The 26,978-nt window shown below is 52.9% G+C and overlaps 3 protein-coding genes across 7 annotated transcripts in view; 2 read left to right on the top strand and 1 right to left on the bottom strand.

Moving 5' to 3' along the window:
* The window catches only part of huwe1 (HECT, UBA and WWE domain containing E3 ubiquitin protein ligase 1), a 221,466-nt gene extending 217,557 nt beyond the window's left edge, over nt 1-3,909 (top strand). Inside the window, 2 exon segments of the mRNA XM_059643207.1 lie at nt 1,456-1,646; nt 2,680-3,909. Of these exon segments, the coding sequence (XP_059499190.1) occupies nt 1,456-1,646; nt 2,680-2,782 (294 nt within the window). The 3' untranslated portion in view covers nt 2,783-3,909.
* The window catches only part of nprl3 (NPR3-like, GATOR1 complex subunit), a 95,320-nt gene that overhangs the window by 7,028 nt on the left and 61,314 nt on the right, over nt 1-26,978 (bottom strand). For 2 of the 5 annotated variants that reach the window (XM_059643206.1, XM_059643202.1), the window contains exon 14: nt 2,757-3,851. The exons of 1 other annotated variant lie outside the window; for it this stretch is intronic. In XM_059643206.1, the coding sequence (XP_059499189.1) occupies nt 3,677-3,851 (175 nt within the window). In that variant the 3' untranslated portion in view covers nt 2,757-3,676. Of the gene's footprint in view, nt 1-2,756; nt 3,852-26,978 lie in introns of those variants that run through there. 2 more of the 5 variants (XM_059643205.1, XM_059643203.1) reach the window with 2 other exon arrangements.
* The window catches only part of LOC125450004 (transmembrane and coiled-coil domains protein 1-like), a 33,319-nt gene continuing 22,689 nt past the window's right edge, over nt 16,349-26,978 (top strand). The window contains exon 1 of the mRNA XM_048525929.2: nt 16,349-16,424. Coding sequence (XP_048381886.2) covers nt 16,380-16,424 — 45 coding nt within the window. The 5' untranslated portion in view covers nt 16,349-16,379. The remainder of the gene's footprint in view (nt 16,425-26,978) is intronic.

The following is a 26,978-nucleotide window of genomic DNA, read 5'->3' as shown; positions in this document are numbered from 1 at the left end:
CTCGGATTGTGATGTTGCCAAAACTGTACTGGCGTATTTTACAGGGACATATCAGCCTGTTCGTGCATTTGTGGGCTATGTCTGGCAAGGACATGTTCACTCTATAACACTGGGGTACAGTACCGGTGGGGGACGGGTCTGTCACTGTATAACACTGGGGTACAGTACCGGTGGGGGGGACGGGTCTGTCCCTGTGTAACACTGGGGTACAGTACCGGTGGGGGGGCAGGTCTGTCACTGTATAACACTGGGGTACAGTACCGGTGGGGGACGGGTCTGTCCCTGTATAACACTGGAGTACTGTACTGGTGGGGGACAGGTCTGTCACTGTATAACGCTGGGGTACAGTACCGGTGGGGGACTGCAAGCTCGCTTTGAAGATGCTCTTAAAACTAACTCGCTTCCCCCTAGAAGTACAAGGGGAAATCCTGATGTCTTAAGTGGTTCTATGATGGGTGATTTTTTTTTCCACAAGCTCGTGTGTCTGTAGAGGATTGTTACTGGAAGAATGAACGAGAAGCTGTGTTTATGGTTCAGGAAATACTTTGGCCTCCCCTCTTTTCAGTGTTTGAAATCCAGGTTTCTTCAAACGTTAAAGAGCAGCGCCAAAATTGACAGAGCACATGATGCTCAAGGGACTTGGTACTGGCGAGCTGGGTTTTTCTGCTGTCTGGAGGCTCATCAGATTAGCCGTGAATGGCAGTGAAGACCAGATGGGTTGCATGGCTTGAAAGATTGTGCAAGGTTGAATTGAATGGTGGAGCAGACTTGAGGTGCTGTGAGGGTTTGAGGTAATGATGTGGCCTTAAGGTCAGGAGTAGGGCCTTTCCTTTACCCCCGTACTTCCTCCTGGGGTTCCCACTTTCTGCAGGAGGGAGGCAGTTGAACAGGGCAGAGCTCCAGAAGGGAATAGTAGATTTGTCATAAGTCCCTTGTAAATCTGTCTTTTGCTGCTTGTTTTGAAATGTGGCCACTGGTGTGTAAAATACTGTCCGTTGTCAGGGCAGGAACAGGGACATTCGCTGCACTATGTTCAGCACCATTCGCGACTCCTTCGATACTGAAGCAGCCCGTGTCCATGTGCAGCAGGACCTGCTGGACTGTCAGGATTATGAAAGGGCTTGCTGGGGACGCACAGGGGTGCAAAATTGGAGCTGGTTTATGGATTGCCGAGTGCATGCGGGTATTTTAGCACCTCCTGGCCTCCCCTTGTAATAAAATCTGCTGAAAGAGAGGTGATGGAATTGCTAGCTGCTTTGTCCCTCTGAGCAAGCATCCCACTGCTGACAGGAGATGACAATATCTCCCAAGTTATCGCGCTGGAGGAGGAGGCCATTCTGCCCATGGCCTCTGTACTAGCACCTGGTTCTTTTTGATGGAATGGGTTGACGTGCATTGGGCAGGCATCCGTTCCTGTGTTGAATATGTTTCACAGCACCACGTTTTCACCCACAGATCCAGTGGTTCTGGCGGGCGCTGCGTTCCTTCGACCAGGCTGATCGTGCCAAGTTCCTGCAGTTTGTTACCGGCACCTCCAAGGTCCCGCTCCAGGGCTTTGCAGCCTTGGAGGGAATGAATGGCATCCAGAAGTTCCAGATTCACAGAGACGATCGCTCGACTGACCGGTTGCCCTCGGCTCACACTTGGTAAGGATTTGCCGTGGGAGATCATGTCGTCTGGCTGGACCTGGCTGTGGCAGTGTCTGCTCCAGGCACACTCAGAGCTGCCTCTTTGTGATTGAGTCCTTTAAACCAAGACCCTGCAGTGTTTAACTTTTGAAACAAAACCGCTTCCTTCTTGTGTTGCTTTGCTGTTGATGGGAACTTGCTGCGTTTCAGATGCTGCAATGTACCTGGGAAGCTCATCCTTTTAATGATGCAGGAACAGGAGGAGGCTGTTCATCTTGGCAAGCCTGCTTTCTGATCAGGCACTGCCTTTAGCTCACCTCATGACCCTGTACGCCACTGATACACTGAGCTTCCACAGCCCTCTAGGATAGAGAATTCCAAAGGTCATATCCCACTGAGTAAAATAAAGTTCTCCTCTCTCATCCCACCTCATCAGTCGGTATCCCGGTTATTTTTCAATAGTGCCTCTCCCCAGGGTTATTCAGTTTTGTTTGTTGGAAGGATGGACGGGGGAAAGGGTTGGGGTAGCATCGCTGGTTAACGCAATAAGGAAGGCAGAATATTAGCTCAGGTGAGATGGAATCTGTCCAGGCGGAGTTTAGAATAAGAACAACTGACAGTCTGGGTGTACATAGCCCCTTGGGGAAGAGTGAGCATTATCTGATAGAATTCCACGTCAAGATGGAGACTGACACAGTTGGTTCTGAGACTAGGGGCCTGAATCTGAATGAAGGAAGTTAGCGTGGTGAGAGGTGTGAGCTAGCTACGATGAATTACTTAGAGATTACAGCAGAAAGGCACCGGCAAACATTTTAAAGACCATGAGGATGAACAGCAGCAATTATTCACTCCAGTCTGGCACAAAATTAAAATGGAAAAGTTGCCCTGATTTATGGTGAATTAGAGCTAGTTTTGGATCCAAGCAAGGGACATACAACTTAGCCAAAAAGAAAAGAAGACCTGAGGCTTGGGAGCAGTTCAGATCTCAGTAAAGGGGGACAAAAGGATTGATTATCCAACCCACCTGAATGATTTTCCTCATCCTCCTCAGCTTTAACCAACTGGACCTCCCAGCCTACGAGAGCTATGAGAAACTGCGTCACATGCTGCTGCTCGCTATACAGGAGTGTTCGGAAGGATTTGGCCTTGCCTGAAAGCTTCAGATCGAAGGAAGGAATGAATGAACGAGCAAACGATCGGCAGAAGATTGAGAAATAAAAGGCAGTGCGCAGTGGGAGGATATTTTTAACAAGACTATAAAATGTGCTTAACTTGGGTCTCCTCGGACTGACCTTAGTAGACTTGCTTTAAAAAAAAGGTTACGAGAAGGCACTGCCTGTGCTGAGTGGATTTCTAGAGTGAGCGCTTCACACAGGGACAAACAATATGGACTTTGAAATTTTTTTTTGTTTTCCCCCAAATCCTCCTCCATCACTCTGTTAAATTGCGTCATTTTTACAAGTGTGTGTGCGTATGCATGTGTACATGCGTACACAGATGCCTGCACGCGCACGTTCTTGGATTGTCTTGACTTGCACATGGGAAGGATCAGTGGGTGGTGGGGGGGAGAAGAGGATTTTTTAAAAAAAAACAGAATTCCAACATGAAAATAATTGGCTCCGGTGTTGCTAACTCGGTAACAGAGACCACTTGTTTCAACATCACTTTTCACTATGCTGTTTGTCTCGTTCTTTTGTTTATCTCTGTATCCATGCAAATATTGAAGATGTAAATAAATATTACAAGTTTTGATCCACAGGTGGCCCTATTCAGCAGTGGAGTGAAGACCTGCCGGCAAGAGGTCAAGGGTTATATTTGTGAATCATGGCAAGGCGTTCGCTTTTAACCAGATCCCCCATTTAATCGCACAGTGACACATGAGGCGTGCATTGTGACGCGAGTGGGAGGGGAGATGGGGTGAGGAAGAAAGCATAAAGTTGTAAAATATGTGCAAAAACAAAAAAGTCACAGCCAAGTTCATGCTTTTTTCATATTTATTCGTTTAGATTTTTTGGAAAATTCTGGAATAAATAAAAAGCTGGTTTGATTCACTTCAACATTTGAATGTTTAAAAAGGAGGGTGCGAGAGAGAGAGAGAGACCTAAGAAAGGGGAACTTCTGGTTCTGATCTCAGAATTTCGAGTGCGACCTCTGTCCTTTTTTTGCCTGTGTCTTGATATCCAAGTATGCAAGAGGGAGGGGGTTCTGTTATGCCCATTAGTACTTTGGACAAAGGAAAAAAAAATACAAAGAAGATTCATTAAAAGTTTAGTTTGAAAAACATTTTTAGTCTGTCATTCTGTGCTGTAGGCTGTCAAGGCTTTTGCAATGTTGCAAAGGAACAGAAAGGTATGTAGAGTCTGTGGTATGGAGAAAAGGCCGTGTGGCCCTTCCTAAGACCACAAATTGTATCTAGCCTCTGAGCTATCCAACCTAATCCCACTTTCAAGGTTTTAGTCTGTTAGTTACAGCACTTCAAGTTCATCAACCAAATATCATCTTGGGAGGCTGCCCTCTGTTTGCAATACTTCTTCATAAATCCCTCCTAACCCTTACAGAAATCACTCTTCAATCGATGCCCCTTGTGATTTTGGGTAACTCAATTCGATCAGTTTCCCACTTTGCCAACACAGACAACCCCAGTTGATCCTATTTTTGTTTTTAATGCATTCATGGGATGTGGCCATTGCTGGCAGGGCCCAGTATTTATTGTCCATTTGTAACTGCCCAGAGGGCAGTTGAAAGTCAACACGTTGCTGTGTGGTCTGCAGTCAGGCTGGACCAGGCAAGAATGGTGGTTTCCTTCCCTAAAGGACATTAGTGAACCAGATGGGTTTTTCTGACAATTGACAATGGATTCATGGTCATCATTAGACTCTTAATTCAAGATTTTTTTTTAAATTGCCATCTACCATGGCAGGATTTGAACCCAGGCCCCCAGAACATTGCCTGAGTCTCTAGATTAACAGTACAGCAATAACGCCACTAGGCCACTGCCTCCCCAACGTAAAATTGCCAACATTCTCCATTCCCAGCAACCCCGTCATTAAATCTCCTCGATATCCTCTCCTCGTGAGATCACTTCCTTCCTGTAACAAGTGGCCTGAAACTGGGTGGCAGTGATCTGTCATGCTGCAGAATTATAGCAGCCTTCTGGCAACAGGATTGTCATTGGTAAGGGCTGGAAAGTCCACAGTGAGACTCTCTGCTGTTTCTCCTCCCAACTCGACACCACTGATTGTCCACTTTTCATGGATGCTAAGCACCTTTTCTGAAATTGCACACTCCTCTTGCTTTAGCTGCAGTGTTAAAACTCTTCACAACAGGAGAATAAAGCATTCACTGCAGTCAGGTTGCCATTTTAATCCTTTTCCAGTTACCTGCTTGTATTTTAAGAATTTACGAAGTATCTTCTCCAATTTGTTGATTTTTTAAAATTTAACTCATCAGTGTCTCTTTCGTGCCTTTTCTTTGTTTCGCTGATTTCCTTGTTTTAATTTTAGCCCTGCGGTTTCTGCACTCTTCCTGTCAGCAGTCTCCAGTCTTGTACTTTCATATCTTACTCTTTGATTTTGCCCATTTCCCTCTAAACCCTTGTTATTTGCGTACCCATCCAAACGCCTTTGAAATGTTGTAATTGTGCCTACTTCTACCACCTCCTCTGGCAGCTTGTTCTATACAAGCGTCACTTTATGTGAAAATGCTGCCACTTAACATCCATTTTAAATATTTCCCCTCACACCTTACACCTAACCCGTACATCCCTGGGCACTACGGGACAATTTCCCGCAGCCAATCCCACCCTAACCCGCACATCCCTGGGCACTACGGGACAATTTCCCGCAGCCAATCCCACCCTAACCCGCACATCCCTGGGCACTACGGGACAATTTCCCGCAGCCAATCCCACCCTAACCCGCACATCCCTGGGCACTACGGGACAATTTCCCGCAGCCAATCCCACCCTAACCCGCACATCCCTGGGCACTACGGGACAATTTCCCGCAGCCAATCCCACCCTAACCCGCACATCCCTGGGCACTACGGGACAATTTCCCGCAGCCAATCCCACCCTAACCCGCACATCCCTGGGCACTACGGGACAATTTCCCGCAGCCAATCCCACCCTAACCTGTACATCCCTGGGCACTACGGGACAATTTCCCATGGCCAGTCTACCCTAAGGTGCACATCTTTGGAATATGGGAGGAGCCAGAGCACCTGAGGAAAGCCCCACAGACACAAGGAGAGCGTGCAGAGTTTGCACAGTTGAACTTCTTAGCACCTAAATCAAGGGGGTAGTGGAGTAGGCAGCATTTGGGCTCCTGTGCTCATTGTCCTCCTCATCTGCACCTTTCCTTTTCTTTCTACCCTTTTTGCTTCCCTCAAATACACGTGATAAGGGAGAGCTCCTCAGCAGCAGCAGCATTTTCAGAGGCAGCGTGGCTGAAGAGACGGCGGATTAGCCTGTGAAGCCTGGAGTGGAGCACTCGCTCCCACGTGCAGGGGCCTCTGGCATCGATATGGTGTGGGCTGCAAAGCCCAGAGCAGGAAACTGGTGACGGTGAGATCTGTGGAGAAGGCAAAGTTGGACTCTTTCAAAGATGATAACTTGTATTCTGTGAATGGTGCTTATTTGCCAGCGATGGTACACGCCTCACTGTGTTTTATATTGAATGCAAGTGGCAATAAAAGATCTTTATAAAAGATATTTCTAGGTGTCTCTAAATCTACCTCTATTTCTATACTGCCTGCTCCTAATAGTGTCTGTGCTAACTAAACTGTATCTTTTATCTACATTAGTGATTGGATGAAGGCCCTTGAATACAGTCTGTCCAAAAGTCTAATATAACAAGATGTAGAGCTGGATGAACACAGCAGGAAAGTTGACTTTCTGAAGAAGGGTCTCGATCCAAAATGTCAGCTTTCCTGATGCTGTTTGGCCTGCTGTGTTCATCCAGCTCTACAGCTTGTTAGATGCAGCTCCTCCAGCATCTGCAGTTCCTACTATCTCTGTTCAAGAGTCTTGATACTTTAGAGCCATGCAGTGGTCCCAATTGACAAGGAAGGGCTTTTAGTATTGGTTAGAAACATTTTTCCATGAGCCAATTTGTGCTGGAGTGTTTTGCTTTTGTTGTGGGAAGTGGTCATTTTGCAGAGTTGCCTTTTTCCGGAGACTGGTTTAATGCCAGCTATCTTGTTTCAGGTTGTGTGTGTCCTGGAGTAGACTGATTACACCTGATGCAGAGTCAGTGCGTCTCATAGCCCAAAACTTGGAGAGGTGACGGTCTGCTTGTCACGAGAGATGTTGACCACTGGGATGTAGTGCAGTCACACCCATGCCCAAAAATTAAACTTGTTTGTAAGTTTAAAGCCCCTGGTTCAGCCAGCAGTGTTTGAAAAGCACAATACCAAACCAGTGAAGTGTCAGATACAGAGCTGCGGAAACAGTGTGATGGACAGGGCTCAGATTGACACTGCTGCATGTGATAGTGAGCAGCAATGCACACCTTAAACTAAAACAGGAGGAAACTCCATGAACCTGCTCGTCCTTAATATCTGTGCATAAAATACAAAGTTGGAGCTTGGATCTCTAACAACAAAACAAATGAGCTACAGATGCTGGAAATGAGAAACAGAAATTCCTGGAGAAACTCAGCAGGTCTGGCAACAATGGTGCAGAGAGAGAGAATTGATGTTTCAAGTCAAGTGACCCATGTTCAGAACTGGTTCTACTTTCTCCCCAAGACCTACTGAGTTTCTCAAGCAATTTCTGTTCACCTCAGCAGATTTTGATCTCTGCCTGAGGGCCCTGAACATAACACAAACAGCCCCATGTTATAATTAAAAACGGAAAGAACTGCGGATGCTGCAAATCAGGAACAAAAACAGAAGTTGCTGGAGGCACAGCAGGTTTGGCAGCATCAGTGAAGGAAAAAAAAGTTTAATGTCACAATTCTTTACCTTTAGGATGTGATAACCCTGGGGATGTGGTTCAAATCCCCACCATGACAGCCAGTTAAAGCTGGTATCATGAGTTGTGAAGTGATTCCGATCACCATGTTTGTATGGATGATCCTGCTGTGACTTAATGCCACTTTCCTGTAACCCTGCCCACTGTCTCTTTAAATTACCATCCAATGCCCCTCCTGAATGCTTCAATTAGATGTGCCTGCACTACATTTCTTGTCTCTTGACGTTTTCTTCCTTCACTCCTAGCATCCATACCTATTGGTGGTCTCTGCTTGGTCCCTCGGCCCAATGAGGTGTGCGAGTGGGTCCCGCCTGGCTGTCTTTCCGATGCACTGAGGGAGACTGGGAGGCAGCAGCAGCATAGCATTGCAGCCCAACGAAGGGCAAGCACTGAGGGGGTGGTTGGCTGTCTGTCACAGTGTCGAGACCCGGCGAACTGAGCTCTGCTGGGCAGCAAGCCAAGTGGGCGACCCATCAAAGACTGTTGAACGTTTAACTTTATTCCTTTAGTTTTCTAGTTTAAGAAGAACCTTAATGTTAACTATTACCTTATTTCCTACCTGTTCTAGGAAGGTGACTTTATAACTCTGCTTCTTTTATATGCTACACTTTTTATGCCTAAGATGGTGCTATGTGTGGTGACATTATACACTTCACAGTACTCCTGTACTTGAGCATAGATGACAATAAAATCTAAGCCTTTGCCCCTTAACTTAAATCTATACCCCGGTCATTGATCCCTCCATCAATGGGAGCCAAAGTTACTTGTCTATCCTGTCCACGCCCCTCGATGTTGCTGATCTTAATCATTTCTGATCTGTTCCAAGGAACACCACTCCAATCTATCCAATTCTACATAACTGAAACTCTCCAGTCCCAGGCAACATCCTGGCAAATCCCTTCTGCAGCCTGGCTTGTGCTATCTCATCCCTCCGAACGTGCTGTGTGCAATATTTTGTATGAGTTCAACATCATTTCATTGCTCTTTAACTCTGTGCCCCTATTAATAGAGTCGTAAGAAACGGGTTCTTTGGTCCAACTCGTCCAGGCCAATCAGATATCCTAAATTAATCGAGTCCCATTTGCCAGCATTTAGTCCATATCCCTCTAAACCCTTCCTATTCGTATACCCATTCAGGTACCTTTGAATTGTTGTAACTGTACCAGCCTCTTCCACCTCCTCTGGCAGCTCATGCCATACATACACCACCCTCTGCATGAAAATGTTGCCCCTCAGCCCTTTTAAATCTTCCCCCTCTTACCTTAAACCTATGCCCCTCTAGTTTTGGATTCCTCCAGACTTGGGGGAGGCAGACAAGCTTTGGCTATTCACCCTATCTATGCCCCTCGTGATTTTATAAACCTCTACAAGGTAACCTTTCAACCTCTGGGGCTCCAGGGGATATAGCCCCAGGCTATTCAGCCTCTCCCTGTAGCTCAAACCCTCCAACCCCAGCAACATCCCTGTAAATCTTTCTCAGGTTTAACAACACACTCCTTATAGCATGGAGACTGAAACCGAATGCAGTATTTCTAAAGGTGGCCTAATCAATGTCCTATACAGCCACAGTATGACCTCCCAACTCCTACAGTCAATGTACCTTCACTGCCCTGTCTACCTGAAACTCCACTTTGCACCTGCACCCTAAGGTCTCTGTCTGGCAACATTCCCCAAGGCCTTACCATTAAGTATTTAGGTCCTGCCCTGATTCTCCCCCACTTCTAGCAAGTTGAAGTTAATCTGTTGATCCTGAAGTTTCCTGGCATTTTCCCCATAACCCTTTTTGATTAGAAGCCTATCTCAGGCTTGAATCATAGACTAGACTGCCCTCCTTAGAGAGGGGACGATTTAAAGCACATTTGAAGGTGGTATTCAAAATGGTGAGTGGGCGGAGGAGAAGAATGGCGAGGGGGAGAAACCTCCTAATGTATCAAGGCCCAAAGGAACACCGATTGAAGGAAGCGTATTAAGCTAGAATGGGTTCAGAAGAGATTTACCAGGATATTGCTGGGTATAGAAGGTTTGAGTTATGAAGTCTGGATATGTACTGGAGTGCAAGAGGTTGAGAGGTACCCTTACAGAGGTTTATAAAATCAGGAGAGGTCTAGATAAGGTTAATGGTAGGTGTCTTTCCTCTAGGGTGGGGATTTCAAGACCGGGGGGACATATTTTTAAGGTGAGGAGAGAGGTCTTAAAAAGATGTGGGGGCTGATTTTATTTACACACAGGATGGCTTGTGAGTGGGATGAACTTCGGCACAATTACAATGTTTAAAAGACACTTAGATAAGTGCACAATAGGAGAGGTGTAGAGGGGTATGGGCCAGGAACAGCTACGTGCATTATGGTTGGCATGGACTGGTTGGATAATGCCAAGTGACAAGAAGCTTAGGCTTTGTAGGAAAGAACATTCTACAAGTGCTGCTAGCAATCAGGCTGGGCTGGATAAGCTAGCATCTAGGAGAGTGAGAAGGGCTGACTAGATTAAAGTGTCTAAGATCCAAGATGGACATGCAAAAGATGTTCCTACGTGGGAGTGAGCCCAAGAACGGGGTGTGGGCCCTGTGTTTAAAACTGGGGGTTGCTGTTTTAGGAACAAACCCTCATTGTCTTTACAGGACCATGAGACTTTGCAGCTGTGTCTCAGGAGATGGGATTGCTGATGGTTTTATGATGGGGGTTACACTGATATTTGTCAGGCAGGAGGAAAACAGAGTCCAAAATGCAAACCAATCAGCCAATGGAGCTGGCTCAAGAGGCAAAGTGACCTACTTCTGCTCCAAAATAGTATGTACAAAACAAGTTCCTCTCTCAGATGGTCACCATGGAGTTGATGGGCCCAAGGGCCTATTTCAATGCAATAAGAGGTGACAGCAGATTGTGAAAATCACTGAACATGATCAGCATGATTGAGGTTCAGTGCCAATTCCAGATTCTTTTAAATCTACCAACTGCCATCAATAGTCGGGTTTTGAACCCAATTTCCCAAAGTTCTACCATGAACCTCTGGGCCTACGAGCCTGGGGCCATTGTCATAACATCACTGATCCCTCACCTACTGACGTGTAACCAGATTAATCAGGTCTGGTTGGAGCTTCATCGAATACTCCTCAATCCTGCTTTCAACCTCAAAAACCACAACCTTTATTAACCAAAACTGACCGGAAAACCAGCTCCAACCCTCTTCATTAACCAGCACTGTCCCTGGTTACCAGCGCCGACTCCAACCCTCTGCATTAACCAGCACTGTCCCTGGTTACCAGCGCCGACTCCAACCCTCTTCATTAACCAGCACTGCCCCTGGTTACCAGCGCCATCTCCAACCCTCTGCATTAACCAGCACTGTCCCTGGTTACCAGCGCCATCTCCAACCCTCTTCATTAACCAGCACTGAGTCCAAACCTATTTCAAAATCAGGATTATCGATGCTGCAGCTAAGGACAACATCGACCAAATTCACAGCAGCAGGAAGGCCATTCGGCCCCTTGAACCTGTTCTGCCACTGTGCGGCCTATCTGCTTGTGCACCCCCCCCAACCCCAACATTCCTGTCCGTTCCCTCCTGAACCTCCTGCTGATCGGACGTTTCTCCTTGACATAGACCCTTCTCCAGGGGAAGACCCATCATTCTGAAACCGTGTCTTTCCCCCAATGCCCCTTCAAGCCCAGTTCCAGATTCAACCTGTGGGCTGAACAAAGCTGAGGCCGGTAGTTGGAGGCCGGGTAGTGGTGAGCCGCAATTTAATGGAACCGGGCATTTAAGGAGAACAGGGAACAGGAGGAAGTGTCTTGCCTGATGGTTCCTTTGAGGAACCTTTGGAAACGAGTGACTCGCCTGGTGCTGCCATCTTTTGTGATGTCACAGGTGTCTGTGAACTCTGTTTATTTACGGTTTATGCTGACAGTTGGTTGTGGGAGAAACGTCAGATCCATCATCGACAAAACCAAAGGTACCTCACCTACACGCTGCCCACTCTCACCACCACATCATCTCCGTCCTTGTGAGAAACAGAGCCAATGTTTTATATATCATATTGTCCATCAGTTACTGGGCCCAATATCTCGTCTGTCACTCAGTAACACCTCTCCCCCCCAGCGCCCTGTGTTACTGACTGTGTCCCTACTGATGTTAATCCCTCTCCCTCACACTGTCACTCAGTAACCCCTCTCCCCCCCCAGCGCCCTGTGTTACTGACTGTATCCCTACTGATGTTAATCCCTCTCCCTCACACTGTCACTCAGTAACCCCTCTCTCCCCCAGAGCCCTGTGTTACTGACTGTATCCCTACTGATGTTAATCCCTCTCCCTCACACTGTCACTCAGTAACCCCTCTCTTCCCCCAGAGCATTGTGTTACTGACTGTATCCCTACTGATGTTAATCCCTCTCCCTCACACTGTCACTCAGTAACCCCTCTCTCCCCCAGAGCCCTGTGTTACTGACTGTATCCCTACTGATGTTAATCCCTCTCCCTCACACTGTCACTCAGTAACCCCTCTCCCCCCCCAGCGCCCTGTGTGACTGACTGTATCCCTACTGATGTTAATCCCTCTCCCTCACACTGTCACTCAGTAACCCCTCTCTCCCCCAGAGCCCTGTGTTACTGACTGTATCCCTACTGATGTTAATCCCTCTCCCTCACACTGTCACTCAGTAACCCCTCTCCCCCCCAGCGCCCTGTGTTACTGACTGTATCCCTACTGATGTTAATCCCTCTCCCTCACACTGTCACTCAGTAACCCCTCTCCCCCCAGCGCCCTGTGTTACTGACTGTATCCCTACTGATGTTAATCCCTCTCCCTCACACTGTCACTCAGTAACCCCTCTCCCCCCCAGCGCCCTGTGTTCCTGACTGTATCCCTACTGATGTTAATCCCTCTCCCTCACACTGTCACTCAGTAACCCCTCTCTCCCCCAGAGCCCTGTGTTACTGACTGTATCCCTACTGATGCTAATCCCTCTCCCTCACACTGTCACTCAGTAACCCCTCTCCCCCCCAGCGCCCTGTGTTACTGACTGTATCCCTACTGATGTTAATCCCTCTCCCTCACACTGTCACTCAGTAACCCCTCACCCCCCCAGAGTCCTGTGTTACTGACTGTATCCCTACTGATGTTAATCCCTCTCCCTCACACTGTCACTCAGTAACCCCTCTCCCCCCCAGCGCCCTGTGTTACTGACTGTATCCCTACTGATGTTAATCCCTCTCCCTCACACTGTCACTCAGTAACCCCTCTCTCCCCCCCAGCGCCCTGTGTTACTGACTGTATCCCTACTGATGTTAATCCCTCTCCCTCACACTGTCACTCAGTAACCCCTCTCCCCCCAGTCCCCTGTGTTACTGACTGTATCCCTACTGATGTTAATCCCTCTCCCTCACACTGTCACTCAGTAACCCCTCTCCCCCCCAGAGCCCTGTGTTACTGACTGTATCCCTACTGATGTTAATCCCTCTCCCTCACACTGTCACTCAGTAACCCCTCTCCCCCCCAGCGCCCTGTGTTACTGACTGTATCCCTACTGATGTTAATCCCTCTCCCTCACACTGTCACTCAGTAACCCCTCTCCCCCCCAGCGCCCTGTGTTACTGACTGTATCCCTACTGATGTTAATCCCTCTCCCTCACACTGTCACTCAGTAACCCCTCTCCCCCCCAGCGCCCTGTGTTACTGACTGTATCCCTACTGATGTTAATCCCTCTCTCTCACACTGTCACTCAGTAACCCCTCTCCCCCCCCAGCGCCCTGTGTTACTGACTGTATCCCTACTGATGTAAATCCCTCTCCCTCACACTGTCACTCAGTAACCCCTCTCCCTCTCAGAGCCCTGTGTTACTGACTGTATCCCTACTGATGTTAATCCCTCTCCCTCACACTGTCACTCAGTAACCCCTCTCCCCCCCCAGCGCCCTGTGTTACTGACTGTATCCCTACTGATGTTAATCCCTCTCCCTCACACTGTCACTCAGTAACCCCTCTCCCCCCAGCGCCCTGTGTTACTGACTGTATCCCTACTGATGTTAATCCCTCTCCCTCACACTGTCACTCAGTAACCCCTCTCTCCCCCAAGGGAGCAGGAGGATACCATTCTGCCACTTAAGTCTGCTCTGCTAGCCCATAGAATTGCAGCTGATGATTGTGGCTCAACTCTGTCGGTCCTGTACACTCTCTTCTCCCCCAGCACTCCCTGGCTCCATCCTTCATCAAAAATCTCTTGACCCAGCCTTGAATGTTCACTGGCCCAGTGCTCTCTGTGTGGGGCAAGAGAACCCCACAGTCTCCCCACCCACCGAGAGATGTGGAGTTGCATGTAGACAGAGGGGTTTGGGAAGCTCGCCTTTTTTGGTCAGTGCACTGAGAGTAGGAGTTGGGAGGCTCGTGTTGCGACCGTATGGGTGAGGCCGCTTTTGGAAAACTGCGTTCAATCCTGGTCTCCCAGCGATAGGAAGGATGTTGTGAGACTAGAAAGGATGCAGAAAAAGATTGACAAGGATGTCGGAGGGTTTGAGCTACAGGGAGAGGCTGAATAGGCAGGGGCTATTTTCCCTGGAGCGTCGGAGGCTGAGGGTGATCTTATGAGGTTTTTAAAATCATGAGGGGCATGGATATGGTGAATAGACAAGGTCTTTTCCCCCAGGGGTAGGGGAGTCCAAAACGAGAGGGGCACAGATTTAAAGTGAGAGGGGAAAGATTTAAAAGGGACCTGAGGGGTAACTTTTTCACGCAGAGAGTGGTGCGTGTGTGGAACGAGCTGCCAGAGGAAGTGGGTGGGGGCTGGTACAATGACAACATTTAAAAGGCATCTGGATGGGGACATGTGTTGGAAGGGTTTAGAAGGACAGGGGCCAAATGCTGGCAAATGGGACTGGATTAATTTAGGATGTCTGGTGGGTGTAGATGAATCGGACTGAAGGATCTGTTTCAGTGCTGCACATCTTTCTATGACTCTAAGACATTCCTTCTCATCTCCGTCTTCAGTGGGAGGATCTCTCATTCTGAAAGTGTGCCACTCTCTCGTCCTAGATGCTAACCCTCCCAACATGAGTCAGGTTAAGAGCGGGGGAGATGCAGGATGGAAGCATCCTGGTCACCAATGACTCCCCACGCTCCCCTCATGATAACCAGTAGCTGACAGAAGATGGCAGGGCCCTCTGCCTAACCAAGTCTTATGCTTACAGGTTGAGTGGCAGCCCCACTCCTCCACGTCCAAAGGCAGCTGCAGGCCCATGGATCCCAGCGCCGAGTCCAGTAGCTCTCCGTCGCTCGTGCCAGGCGAGGGGGCCAGGTCGCAGGGTAAAGATGGCACTAGCTTGAGGATGAACAAGGCGCTGGGAAAGAGCACAAGGCAGTTCTTTACCAACCAGCCAGAGCATCCGGCCGAAAGCGAGGAGAGGTCACAGGCCGGCCCGGGCCGCAGCCTGCGCGAGAGAAGCTCCCTGCTGCGCACCTTCGCGATCCCCTCGGACGACGAGCTCTCAGTCGTGGCTGCCGACAGCCAGAGGGCCTCCACTGTCGAGTCGAGCGTGCATTCTGACCAGAAGAACGACAGCCCGGTCTCCAACAACCACTGGCTCAAGTCTGGGCCCAGATCCCGTCACCACTTCATCCCCAAGATGGGCAGGAAGGGCCCGAGTCCGGCCAAGAGGCAGGCGGAGGCAGCCCATGAGGAAGACCGGCAGCCTCAGGTCGAAGGGAAAGATGAGGAGGAAGAGGAGCACACTTGGTTGCAGCGGCATCACGGCCTGCAGCTGTTCAAGCCCCTCGAGTTCCTGAACACCACCAAGCCCCACCAGAGGAATCTGCCCCCGCCCATCAAGTTCAACACAGAGACCATGACCGAAAGGTTCCTGGGCATTGAACAAGAGTCGAACGGCAGCTCGGAGGAGGCGAAAGCCAAGCCGAAAGCCCGGATTGCAGAAAACCGTCGGTTTTCCATTTACAACAAGCTCTCAAAGATCAGAGGCTCAAAGAAAGAGAAGGTAAGGGGGCATGCTGGAGAGAGATCGGGGGAGGCACTGCTGTCCTGTCACCTCCACAATTGCTTTGAGGGAACTCGTTTCAGATTCTCTCCTCGGCGGCCCCGAGATGGAGATCCTGAGACGGTGCAATCCTGGATCAGAGTCCTGTTTTCAGTAAAAGTGCCACGTGTATGAGATTGTTAAAAAGGCATCAGCTGGCCTCCCCTGACCTCTCCGTCTCTCTCTCCCCGTCAGATGCTCCTCTCTGACTGAGCTTTGTGGGTGCCTTTCCTCTTCCCCGCCAACCCCAGCCCCTTTGTGTTCCGTCAATAATTAGGTTTCGCTCCAGCATGTTGTTGCCACCTCAATGCAGTTGTTGCCTTGTTGTTGTGCGATGGCAGTGTGCGGCTAAGTTCGTTTTGGGGAGGAGATCGACTGTGTTGTTCTGCTGTCGCTTGTCAGCTGCAGCTTTTTGAATGCTGTGTGAAAGCCGCTAGGCTGGTTTGGCGAAGGGGCTGGGATGAGCGCAGCGCAATGTGTGTTCAAACCACACACACAGTCAACCCAGCCCCACCACCGCCACCTTCCCACTCCCCCAACCCGACAACAACCAGCAGAGGAAGTGATTCAGCTTTGTTTTCAAGCACGGCTGCTTGCTTGGGCTCCCCCTCCCACAGCGTCCATTGGCAAAAGGGAGACTGCTCAGAAAGGAACCCTCTCGGCCTGCGCCACCCCCAACACACCCCCACCCGCCCCGGCGGAAAGGAGTTTGACATTGGGGCAGCGTAGGGTTCAGATGGCTGCTCAGCACAGTTGGGGACGATGGTGCATCGGTTCAGCCTGAGAAAGAGGCGCTGCAGCCTCGAGGTAAGGGGGCTTCTTTCATTTCTCCAGCGTGTTCGAGAGCTAGCTGTTGGATGCACCACCCCCAACCCCCACCACAACTCCCCATTACAAAAGCATGAAGCTTGGGCCTCGAGAGTTAAGATCGGCCCAGTGTCGCTTTCAGAATCTGGTCACAACTTCACCTGAGCCTCACTATCTCTTAACATGGAAGCGGGCCCGGTGCTCTGAGCATGGGTCTGACCGAGGGATAGGGAGACGGGAACCGTGCACGGCACTCCGAGTGTGGGCATGGCCGAGGGATAGGGAGAAGGGAACTGTGTACGATGCTCTGAGTGTGGGTCTGACTGAGGGATTGGGAGACAGGAACTGTGCACAGTGCTCCGAGTGTGGGTCTGACCGAGGGATAGGGAGACTGGAACTGTGCACGGTGCTCTGAGTGTGGGTCTGACCGAGGGATAGGGAGACGGGAACTGTGCACGGCACTCCGAGTGTGGGCATGGCCGAGGGATAGGGAGAAGGGAACTGTGTACGATGCTCTGAGTGTGGGTCTGACTGAGGGATTGGGAGACAGGAACTGTGCACAGTGCTCCGAGTGTGGGTCTGACCGAGGGACAGGGAGACTGGAACTGTGCACGGTGCTCTGAGTGTGGGTCTGACCGAGCGACAGGGAGATGGGAATTGCGTGCCATGCTCCGAGTGTGGGTCTGACTGAGGGATTGGGAGACGGGAACTGTGTACAGTGCTCCAAGTGTGGGTGTGACTGAGGGATAGGGAGATGGGAACTGTGCACGGCGCTCCGAGTGTGGGTCTGACTGAGGGATAGGGAGACTGGAACTGTGTACAGTGCTCCGAGTGTGGGTTTGACCAAGGGATAGCGAGATGGGAACTGTGCACGGCGCTCTGAGTGTGGGTCTGACCGAGGGATATTGAGTCTGGAACCGTGCACAGTGCTCCGTGTGTGGGTCTGACCGAGGGATATTGAGTCTGGAACCGTGCACAGTGCTCCGTGTGTGGGTCTGACCGAGGGATACACAGATGGGAATTGTGTGCGGCGATCCAAGTGTGAGTCTGACTGAGGGATAGGGAGACGGGAACCGTGCACGGTGCTCTGAGTGTGGGTCTGACCGAGGGATAGGGAGACGGGAATTGCGTGCCATGCTCCGAGTGTGGGTCTGACCGAGGGATAGGGAGACGAAGGCTGTGCACGGGGCTCCGAGTGTGGGTCTGACCCAGGGATAGCGAGACGGGAACGGTGCATAGTGCTCCAAGTGTGGGTCTGACCGAGGGATACGCAGATGGGAATTGCGTGTGGTGATCCAAGTGTGGGTCTGACTGAGGGATAGGGAGACGGGAACCGTGCACAGTGCTCCGAGTGTGGGCATGACCGAGGGATAGGGAGACGGGAACTGTGTACAGTGCTCCGAGTGTGGGTCTGACTGAGGGATAGGGAGACGGGAACTGTGCACAGTGCTCTGAGTGTGGGTCTGACAGAGGGACAGGGAGACGGGAATTGCATGCCATGCTCCGAGTGTGGGTCTGACCGAGTGATAGGGAGACTGGAACTGTGTACAGTGCTCCGAGTGTGGGTTTGACCAAGGGATAGCGAGACAGGAACTGTGCACAGCGCTCCGAGTGTGGGTCAGACTGAGGGATACACAGATGGGAATTGTGTGCGGCGATCCAAGTGTGGGTCTGACTGAGGGATAGGGAGATGGGAACTGTGCACGGTGCTCCGAGTGTGGGTCTGACTGAGGGATAGGGAGATGGGAACTGTGTACAGTGCTCCGAGTGTGGGTCTGACCGAGTGATAGGGAGACGGGAACTGTGTACAGTGCTCCGAGTGTGGGTCTGACTGAGGGATAGGGAGACGGGAACTGTGTACAGTGCTCTGAGTGTGGGTCTGACCAAGTGTTAGGGAGACGGGAACCGTGCACAGTGCACCGAGTGTGAGCATGACCGAGGGATCGGGAGACGGGAACCATGCACGGTGCTCCGAGTGTGGGTCTGACCGAGGGATACGCAGATGGGAATTGTGTGCGGCGATCCAAGTGTGGGTCTAACTGAGGGATAGGGAGACTGGAATTGCATGCCATGCTCCGAGTGTGGGACTGACTGAGGGATTGGGAGACGGGAACTGTGTACAGTGCTCCGAGTGTAGGTCTGACCGAGTGATAGGGAGACTGGAACTGTGTACAGTGCTCCGAGTGTGGGTCTGACCGAGGGATACGCAGATGGGAATTGCGTGCGGCGATCCAAGTGTGGGTCTGACTGAGGGATAGGGAGACGGGAACCGTGCACAGTGCTCCGAGTGTGGGCATGACCGAGGGATAGGGAGACGGAAGCTGTGCACGGTGCGCTGAGTGTGGGTCTGACTGAGGGATAAGGAGACGGGAGCTGTGCACGGTGCGCTGAGTGTGGGTCTGACCGAGGGATATTGAGTCTGGAACCGTGCACGGTGCTCCGTGTGTGGGTCCGGAGGGATACACAGATGGGAATTGCGTGCGGCATTCCAAGTGTGGGTCTGACTGAGGGATAAGGAGACGGGAACTGTGCACGGTGCTCTGAGTGTGGGTCTGACTGAGGGATAGGGAGACGAAGGCTGTGCACGGTGCTCCAAATGTGGGTCTGACCCAGGGATAGCGAGACGGGAACGGTGCATAGTACTCCAAGTGTGGGTCTGACCGAGGGATACGCAGATGGGAATTGCGTGTGGTGATCCAAGTGTGGGTCTGACTGAGGGATAGGGAGACGGGAACCGTGCACAGTGCTCCGAGTGTGGGCATGACCGAGGGATAGGGAGACGGGAACTGTGTACAGTGCTCCGAGTGTGGGTCTGACTGAGGGATAGGGAGACGGGAACTGTGCACGATGCTCTGAGAGTGGGTCTGACTGAGGGATAGGGAGACGGGAACTGTGCACAGTGCTCTGAGTGTGGGTCTGACCGAGGGACAGGGAGACGGGAATTGCATGCCATGCTCCGAGTGTGGGTCTGACCGAGTGATAGGGAGACTGGAACTGTGTACAGTGCTCTGAGTGTGGGTTTGACCAAGGGATAGCGAGACAGGAACTGTGCACAGCGCTCCGAGTGTGGGTCAGACTGAGGGATACACAGATGGGAATTGTGTGCGGCGATCCAAGTGTGGGTCTGACTGAGGGATAGGGAGACGGGAACTGTGCACGATGCTCTGAGAGTGGGTCTGACTGAGGGATAGGGAGATGGGAACTGTGTACAGTGCTCCGAGTGTGGGTCTGACCGAGTGATAGGGAGACGGGAACTGTGTACAGTGCTCCGAGTGTGGGTCTGACTGAGGGATAGGGAGACGGGAACTGTGCACGATGCTCTGAGAGTGGGTCTGACTGAGGGATAGGGAGACGGGAACTGTGCACAGTGCTCTGAGTGTGGGTCTGACCGAGGGACAGGGAGACGGGAATTGCATGCCATGCTCCGAGTGTGGGACTGACTGAGGGATTGGGAGACGGGAACTGTGTACAGTGCTCCGAGTGTGGGTCTGACCGAGTGATAGGGAGACTGGAACTGTGTACAGTGCTCCGAGTGTGGGTTTGACCAAGGGATAGCGAGACGGGAACTGTGCACATTGCTCCGAGTGTGGGTCTGACCGAGGGATACGCAGATGGGAATTGTGTGCGGCGATCCAAGTGTGGGTCTGACTGAGGGATAGGGAGACGGGAACTGTGCATGATGCTCTGAGAGTGGGTCTGACTGAGGGAGAGGGAGACGGGAACTGTGTACAGTGCTCTGAGTGTGGGTCTGACCAAGTGTTAGGGAGACGGGAACCGTGCACAGTGCACCGAGTGTGAGCATGACCGAGGGATCGGGAGACGGGAACCATGCACGGTGCTCCGAGTGTGGGTCTGACCGAGGGATACGCAGATGGGAATTGTGTGCGGCGATCCAAGTGTGGGTCTAACTGAGGGATAGGGAGACTGGAATTGCATGCCATGCTCCGAGTGTGGGACTGACTGAGGGATTGGGAGACGGGAACTGTGTACAGTGCTCCGAGTGTAGGTCTGACCGAGTGATAGGGAGACTGGAACTGTGTACAGTGCTCCGAGTGTGGGTCTGACCGAGGGATACGCAGATGGGAATTGCGTGCGGCGATCCAAGTGTGGGTCTGATTGAGGGATAGGGAGACGGGAACCGTGCACAGTGCTCCGAGTGTGGGCATGACCGAGGGATAGGGAGACGGGAGCTGTGCACGGTGCGCTGAGTGTGGGTCTGACCGAGGGATAAGGAGACGGGAGCTGTGCACGGTGCGCTGAGTGTGGGTCTGACCGAGGGATATTGAGTCTGGAACCGTGCACGGTGCTCCGTGTGTGGGTCTGGAGGGATACACAGATGGGAATTGCGTGCGGCATTCCAAGTGTGGGTCTGACTGAGGGATAAGGAGACGGGAACCGTGCACGGTGCTCCGAGTGTGGGTCTGACCGAGGGATAGGGAGACGGGAATTGCGTGCCATGCTCCGAGTGTGGGTCTGACCGAGGGATAGGGAGACGGGAACTGTGTACAGTGCTCCGAGTGTGGGTCTGACCGAGGGATATTGAGTCTGGAACCGTGCACGGTGCTCCGTGTGTGGGTCTGGAGGGATACACAGATGGGAATTGCGTGCGACATTCCAAGTGTGGGTCTGACTGAGGGATAAGGAGACGGGAACCGTGCACGGTGCTCCGAGTGTGGGTCTGACCGAGGGATAGGGAGACGGGAATTGCGTGCCATGCTCCGAGTGTGGGTCTGACCGAGGGATAGGGAGACGGGAACCGTGCACAGTGCTCCGTGTGTGGGCATGACCGAGGGATATGGAGTCTGGAACCGTTCATGCTGCTCCGTGTGTGGGTCTGGCCGAGGGATAGGGAGACGGGAAACGTGCACGGTGCTCCAAGTGTGGGTCTGACCGAAGGATAGGGAGACGGGAACTGTGTACGATGCTCCGAGTGTGGGCATGACCGAGGGATAGGGAGACTGGAACTGTGCACAGTGCTCCGAGTGTGGGCATGACCGAGGGATAGGGAGACGGGAGCTGTGCACGGTGCGCTGAGTGTGGGTCTGACTGAGGGATAAGGAGACGGGAGCTGTGCACGGTGCGCTGAGTGTGGGTCTGACCGAGGGATATTGAGTCTGGAACCGTGCACGGTGCTCCGTGTGTGGGTCTGGAGGGATACACAGATGGGAATTGCGTGCGGCATTCCAAGTGTGAGTCTGACTGAGGGATAAGGAGACGGGAACCGTGCACGGTGCTCCGAGTGTGGGTCTGACCGAGGGATAGGGAGACGGGAATTGCGTGCCATGCTCCGAGTGTGGGTCTGACCGAGGGATAGGGAGACGGGAACTGTGTACAGTGCTCCGAGTGTGGGTCTGACCCAGGGATAGCGAGACGGGAACTGTGTACAGTGCTCCGAGTGTGGGTCTGACCGAGGGATACGCAGATGGGAATTGCGTGCGGCGATCCAAGTGTGGGTCTGACTGAGGGATAGGGAGACGGGAGCTGTGCACAGTGCGCTGAGTGTGGGTCTGACTGAGGGATAGGGAGACGGGAACTGTGCATGATGCTCTGAGAGTGGGTCTGACTGAGGGATAGGGAGACGGGAACTGTGTACAGTGCTCTGAGTGTGGGTCTGACCAAGTGTTAGGGAGACGGGAACCGTGCACAGTGCACCGAGTGTGAGCATGACCGAGGGATCAGGAGACGGGAACCATGCACGGTGCTCCGAGTGTGGGTCTGACCGAGGGATACGCAGATGGGAATTGTGTGCGGCGATCCAAGTGTGGGTCTAACTGAGGGATAGGGAGACTGGAATTGCATGCCATGCTCCGAGTGTGGGACTGACTGAGGGATTGGGAGACGGGAACTGTGTACAGTGCTCCAAGTGTAGGTCTGACCGAGTGATAGGGAGACTGGAACTGTGTACAGTGCTCCGAGTGTGGGTCTGACCGAGGGATACGCAGATGGGAATTGCGTGCGGCGATCCAAGTGTGGGTCTGACTGAGGGATAGGGAGACGGGAACCGTGCACAGTGCTCCGAGTGTGGGCATGACCGAGGGATAGGGAGACGGGAGCTGTGCACGGTGCGCTGAGTGTGGGTCTGACTGAGGGATAAGGAGAAGGGAGCTGTGCACAGTGCGCTGAGTGTGGGTCTGACCGAGGGATATTGAGTCTGGAACCGTGCACGGTGCTCTGTGTGTGGGTCTGGATGGATACACAGATGGGAATTGCGTGCGGCATTCCAAGTGTGGGTCTGACTGAGGGATAAGGAGACAGGAACCGTGCACGGTGCTCCGAGTGTGGGTCTGACTGAGGGACAGGGAGACGGGAATTGCGTGCCATGCTCCGAGTGTGGGTCTGACCGAGGGATAGGGAGACGGGAACTGTGTACAGTGCTCCGAGTGTGGGTCTGACCCAGGGATAGCGAGACGGGAACTGTGTACAGTGCTCCGAGTGTGGGTCTGACCGAGGGATAAGGAGACGGGAGCTGTGCACGGTGCGCTGAGTGTGGGTCTGACCGAGGGATATTGAGTCTGGAACCGTGCACGGTGCTCCGTGTGTGGGTCTGGAGGGATACACAGATGGGAATTGCGTGCGGCATTCCAAGTGTGGGTCTGACTGAGGGATAAGGAGACGGGAACCGTGCACGGTGCTCCGAGTGTGGGTCTGACCGAGGGATAGGGAGACGGGAATTGCGTGCCATGCTCCGAGTGTGGGTCTGACCGAGGGATAGGGAGACGGGAACTGTGTACAGTGCTCCGAGTGTGGGTCTGACCGAGGGATATTGAGTCTGGAACCGTGCACGGTGCTCCGTGTGTGGGTCTGGAGGGATACACAGATGGGAATTGCATGCGGCATTCCAAGTGTGGGTCTGACTGAGGGATAAGGAGACGGGAACCGTGCACGGTGCTCCGAGTGTGGGTCTGACCGAGGGATAGGGAGACGGGAATTGCGTGCCATGCTCCGAGTGTGGGTCTGACCGAGGGATAGGGAGACGGGAACTGTGTACAGTGCTCCGAGTGTGGGTCTGACCCAGGGATAGCGAGACGGGAACTGTGTACAGTGCTCCGAGTGTGGGTCTGACCGAGGGATACGCAGATGGGAATTGCGTGCGGCGATCCAAGTGTGGGTCTGACTGAGGGATAGGGAGACGGGAGCTGTGCACAGTGCGCTGAGTGTGGGTCTGACTGAGGGATAGGGAGACGGGAACTGTGCATGATGCTCTGAGAGTGGGTCTGACTGAGGGATAGGGAGACGGGAACTGTGTACAGTGCTCTGAGTGTGGGTCTGACCAAGCGTTAGGGAGACGGGAACCGTGCACAGTGCACCGAGTGTGAGCATGACCGAGGGATCGGGAGACGGGAACCATGCACCGTGCTCCGAGTGTGGGTCTGACCGAGGGATACGCAGATGGGAATTGTGTGCGGCGATCCAAGTGTGGGTCTAACTGAGGGATAGGGAGACTGGAATTGCATGCCATGCTCCGAGTGTGGGACTGACTGAGGGATTGGGAGACGGGAACTGTGTACAGTGCTCCGAGTGTAGGTCTGACCGAGTGATAGGGAGACTGGAACTGTGTACAGTGCTCCGAGTGTGGGTCTGACCGAGGGATACGCAGATGGGAATTGCGTGCGGCGATCCAAGTGTGGGTCTGACTGAGGGATAGGGAGACGGGAACCGTGCACAGTGCTCCGAGTGTGGGCATGACCGAGGGATAGGGAGACGGGAGCTGTGCACGGTGCGCTGAGTGTGGGTCTGACCAAGGGATAGGGAGACGGGAACTGTGTACAGTGCTCCGAGTGTGGGTCTGACCGAGGGATATTGAGTCTGGAACCGTGCACGGTGCTCCGTGTGTGGGTCTGGAGGGATACACAGATGGGAATTGCGTGCGACATTCCAAGTGTGGGTCTGACTGAGGGATAAGGAGACGGGAACCGTGCACGGTGCTCCGAGTGTGGGTCTGACTGAGGGATAGGGAGACGGGAATTGCGTGCCATGCTCCGAGTGTGGGTCTGACCGAGGGATAGGGAGACGGGAACTGTGTACAGTGCTCCGAGTGTGGGTCTGACCCAGGGATAGCGAGACGGGAACTGTGTACAGTGCTCCGAGTGTGGGTCTGACCGAGGGATACGCAGATGGGAATTGCGTGCGGCGATCCAAGTGTGGGTCTGACTGAGGGATAGGGAGACGGGAACCGTGCACAGTGCACCGAGTGTGAGCATGACCGAGGGATAGGGAGACGGGTACCATGCACGGTGCTCCGAGTGTGGGTCTGACCGAGGGATAGGGAGACGGGAATTGCGTGCCATGCTCCGAGTGTGGGTCTGACCGAGGGATAGGGAGACGGGAACCGTGCACAGTGCTCCGTGTGTGGGCATGACCGAGGGATATGGAGTCTGGAACCGTTCATGCTGCTCCGTGTGTGGGTCTGGCCGAGGGATAGGGAGACGGGAAACGTGCACGGTGCTCCAAGTGTGGGTCTGACCGAGGGATAGGGAGACGGGAACTGTGTACGATGCTCCGAGTGTGGGCATGACCGAGGGATAGGGAGACTGGAACTGCGTACAGTGCTCCGAGTGTGGGTCTGACCGAGGGATAGGGAGACGGGAGCTGTGCACGGTCCTCCAAATGTGGGTCTGACCCAGGGATAGCGAGACGGGAACTGTGCACAGTGCTCCGAGTGTGGGTCTGACTGAGGGATACGCAGATGGGAATTGCGTGCGGCGATCCAAGTGTGGGTCTGACTGAGGGATAGGGAGACGGGAACCGTGCACAGTGCTCCGAGTGTGGGCATGACCGAGGGATAGGGAGACGGGAGCTGTGCACGGTGCGCTGAGTGTGGGTCTGACTGAGGGATAAGGAGACGGGAGCTGTGCACGGTGCGCTGAGTGTGGGTCTGACCGAGGGATATTGAGTCTGGAACCGTGCACGGTGCTCCGTGTGTGGGTCTGGAGGGATACACAGATGGGAATTGCGTGCGGCATTCCAAGTGTGGGTCTGACTGAGGGATAAGGAGACGGGAACCGTGCACGGTGCTCCGAGTGTGGGTCTGACCGAGGGATAGGGAGACGGGAATTGCGTGCCATGCTCCGAGTGTGGGTCTGACCGAGGGATAGGGAGACGAAGGCTGTGCACGGGGCTCCGAGTGTGGGTCTGACCCAGGGATAGCGAGACGGGAACGGTGCATAGTGCTCCAAGTGTGGGTCTGACCGAGGGATACGCAGATGGGAATTGCGTGTGGTGATCCAAGTGTGGGTCTGACTGAGGGATAGGGAGACGGGAACCGTGCACAGTGCTCCGAGTGTGGGCATGACCGAGGGATAGGGAGACGGGAACTGTGTACAGTGCTCCGAGTGTGGGTCTGACTGAGGGATAGGGAGACGGGAACTGTGCACAGTGCTCTGAGTGTGGGTCTGACAGAGGGACAGGGAGACGGGAATTGCATGCCATGCTCCGAGTGTGGGTCTGACCGAGTGATAGGGAGACTGGAACTGTGTACAGTGCTCCGAGTGTGGGTTTGACCAAGGGATAGCGAGACAGGAACTGTGCACAGCGCTCCGAGTGTGGGTCAGACTGAGGGATACACAGATGGGAATTGTGTGCGGCGATCCAAGTGTGGGTCTGACTGAGGGATAGGGAGATGGGAACTGTGCACGGTGCTCCGAGTGTGGGTCTGACTGAGGGATAGGGAGATGGGAACTGTGTACAGTGCTCCGAGTGTGGGTCTGACCGAGTGATAGGGAGACGGGAACTGTGTACAGTGCTCCGAGTGTGGGTCTGACTGAGGGATAGGGAGACGGGAACTGTGTACAGTGCTCTGAGTGTGGGTCTGACCAAGTGTTAGGGAGACGGGAACCGTGCACAGTGCACCGAGTGTGAGCATGACCGAGGGATCGGGAGACGGGAACCATGCACGGTGCTCCGAGTGTGGGTCTGACCGAGGGATACGCAGATGGGAATTGTGTGCGGCGATCCAAGTGTGGGTCTAACTGAGGGATAGGGAGACTGGAATTGCATGCCATGCTCCGAGTGTGGGACTGACTGAGGGATTGGGAGACGGGAACTGTGTACAGTGCTCCGAGTGTAGGTCTGACCGAGTGATAGGGAGACTGGAACTGTGTACAGTGCTCCGAGTGTGGGTCTGACCGAGGGATACGCAGATGGGAATTGCGTGCGGCGATCCAAGTGTGGGTCTGACTGAGGGATAGGGAGACGGGAACCGTGCACAGTGCTCCGAGTGTGGGCATGACCGAGGGATAGGGAGACGGAAGCTGTGCACGGTGCGCTGAGTGTGGGTCTGACTGAGGGATAAGGAGACGGGAGCTGTGCACGGTGCGCTGAGTGTGGGTCTGACCGAGGGATATTGAGTCTGGAACCGTGCACGGTGCTCCGTGTGTGGGTCCGGAGGGATACACAGATGGGAATTGCGTGCGGCATTCCAAGTGTGGGTCTGACTGAGGGATAAGGAGACGGGAACTGTGCACGGTGCTCTGAGTGTGGGTCTGACTGAGGGATAGGGAGACGAAGGCTGTGCACGGTGCTCCAAATGTGGGTCTGACCCAGGGATAGCGAGAC

The sequence above is a fragment of the Stegostoma tigrinum genome, chromosome 49 (assembly GCF_030684315.1).
Source record: "Stegostoma tigrinum isolate sSteTig4 chromosome 49, sSteTig4.hap1, whole genome shotgun sequence".
Taxonomy (NCBI): domain Eukaryota; kingdom Metazoa; phylum Chordata; class Chondrichthyes; order Orectolobiformes; family Stegostomatidae; genus Stegostoma; species Stegostoma tigrinum.
The sequence above is the reverse complement of the archived record's forward strand: the minus strand, read 5'-3'. Positions and strand labels throughout refer to the sequence as shown.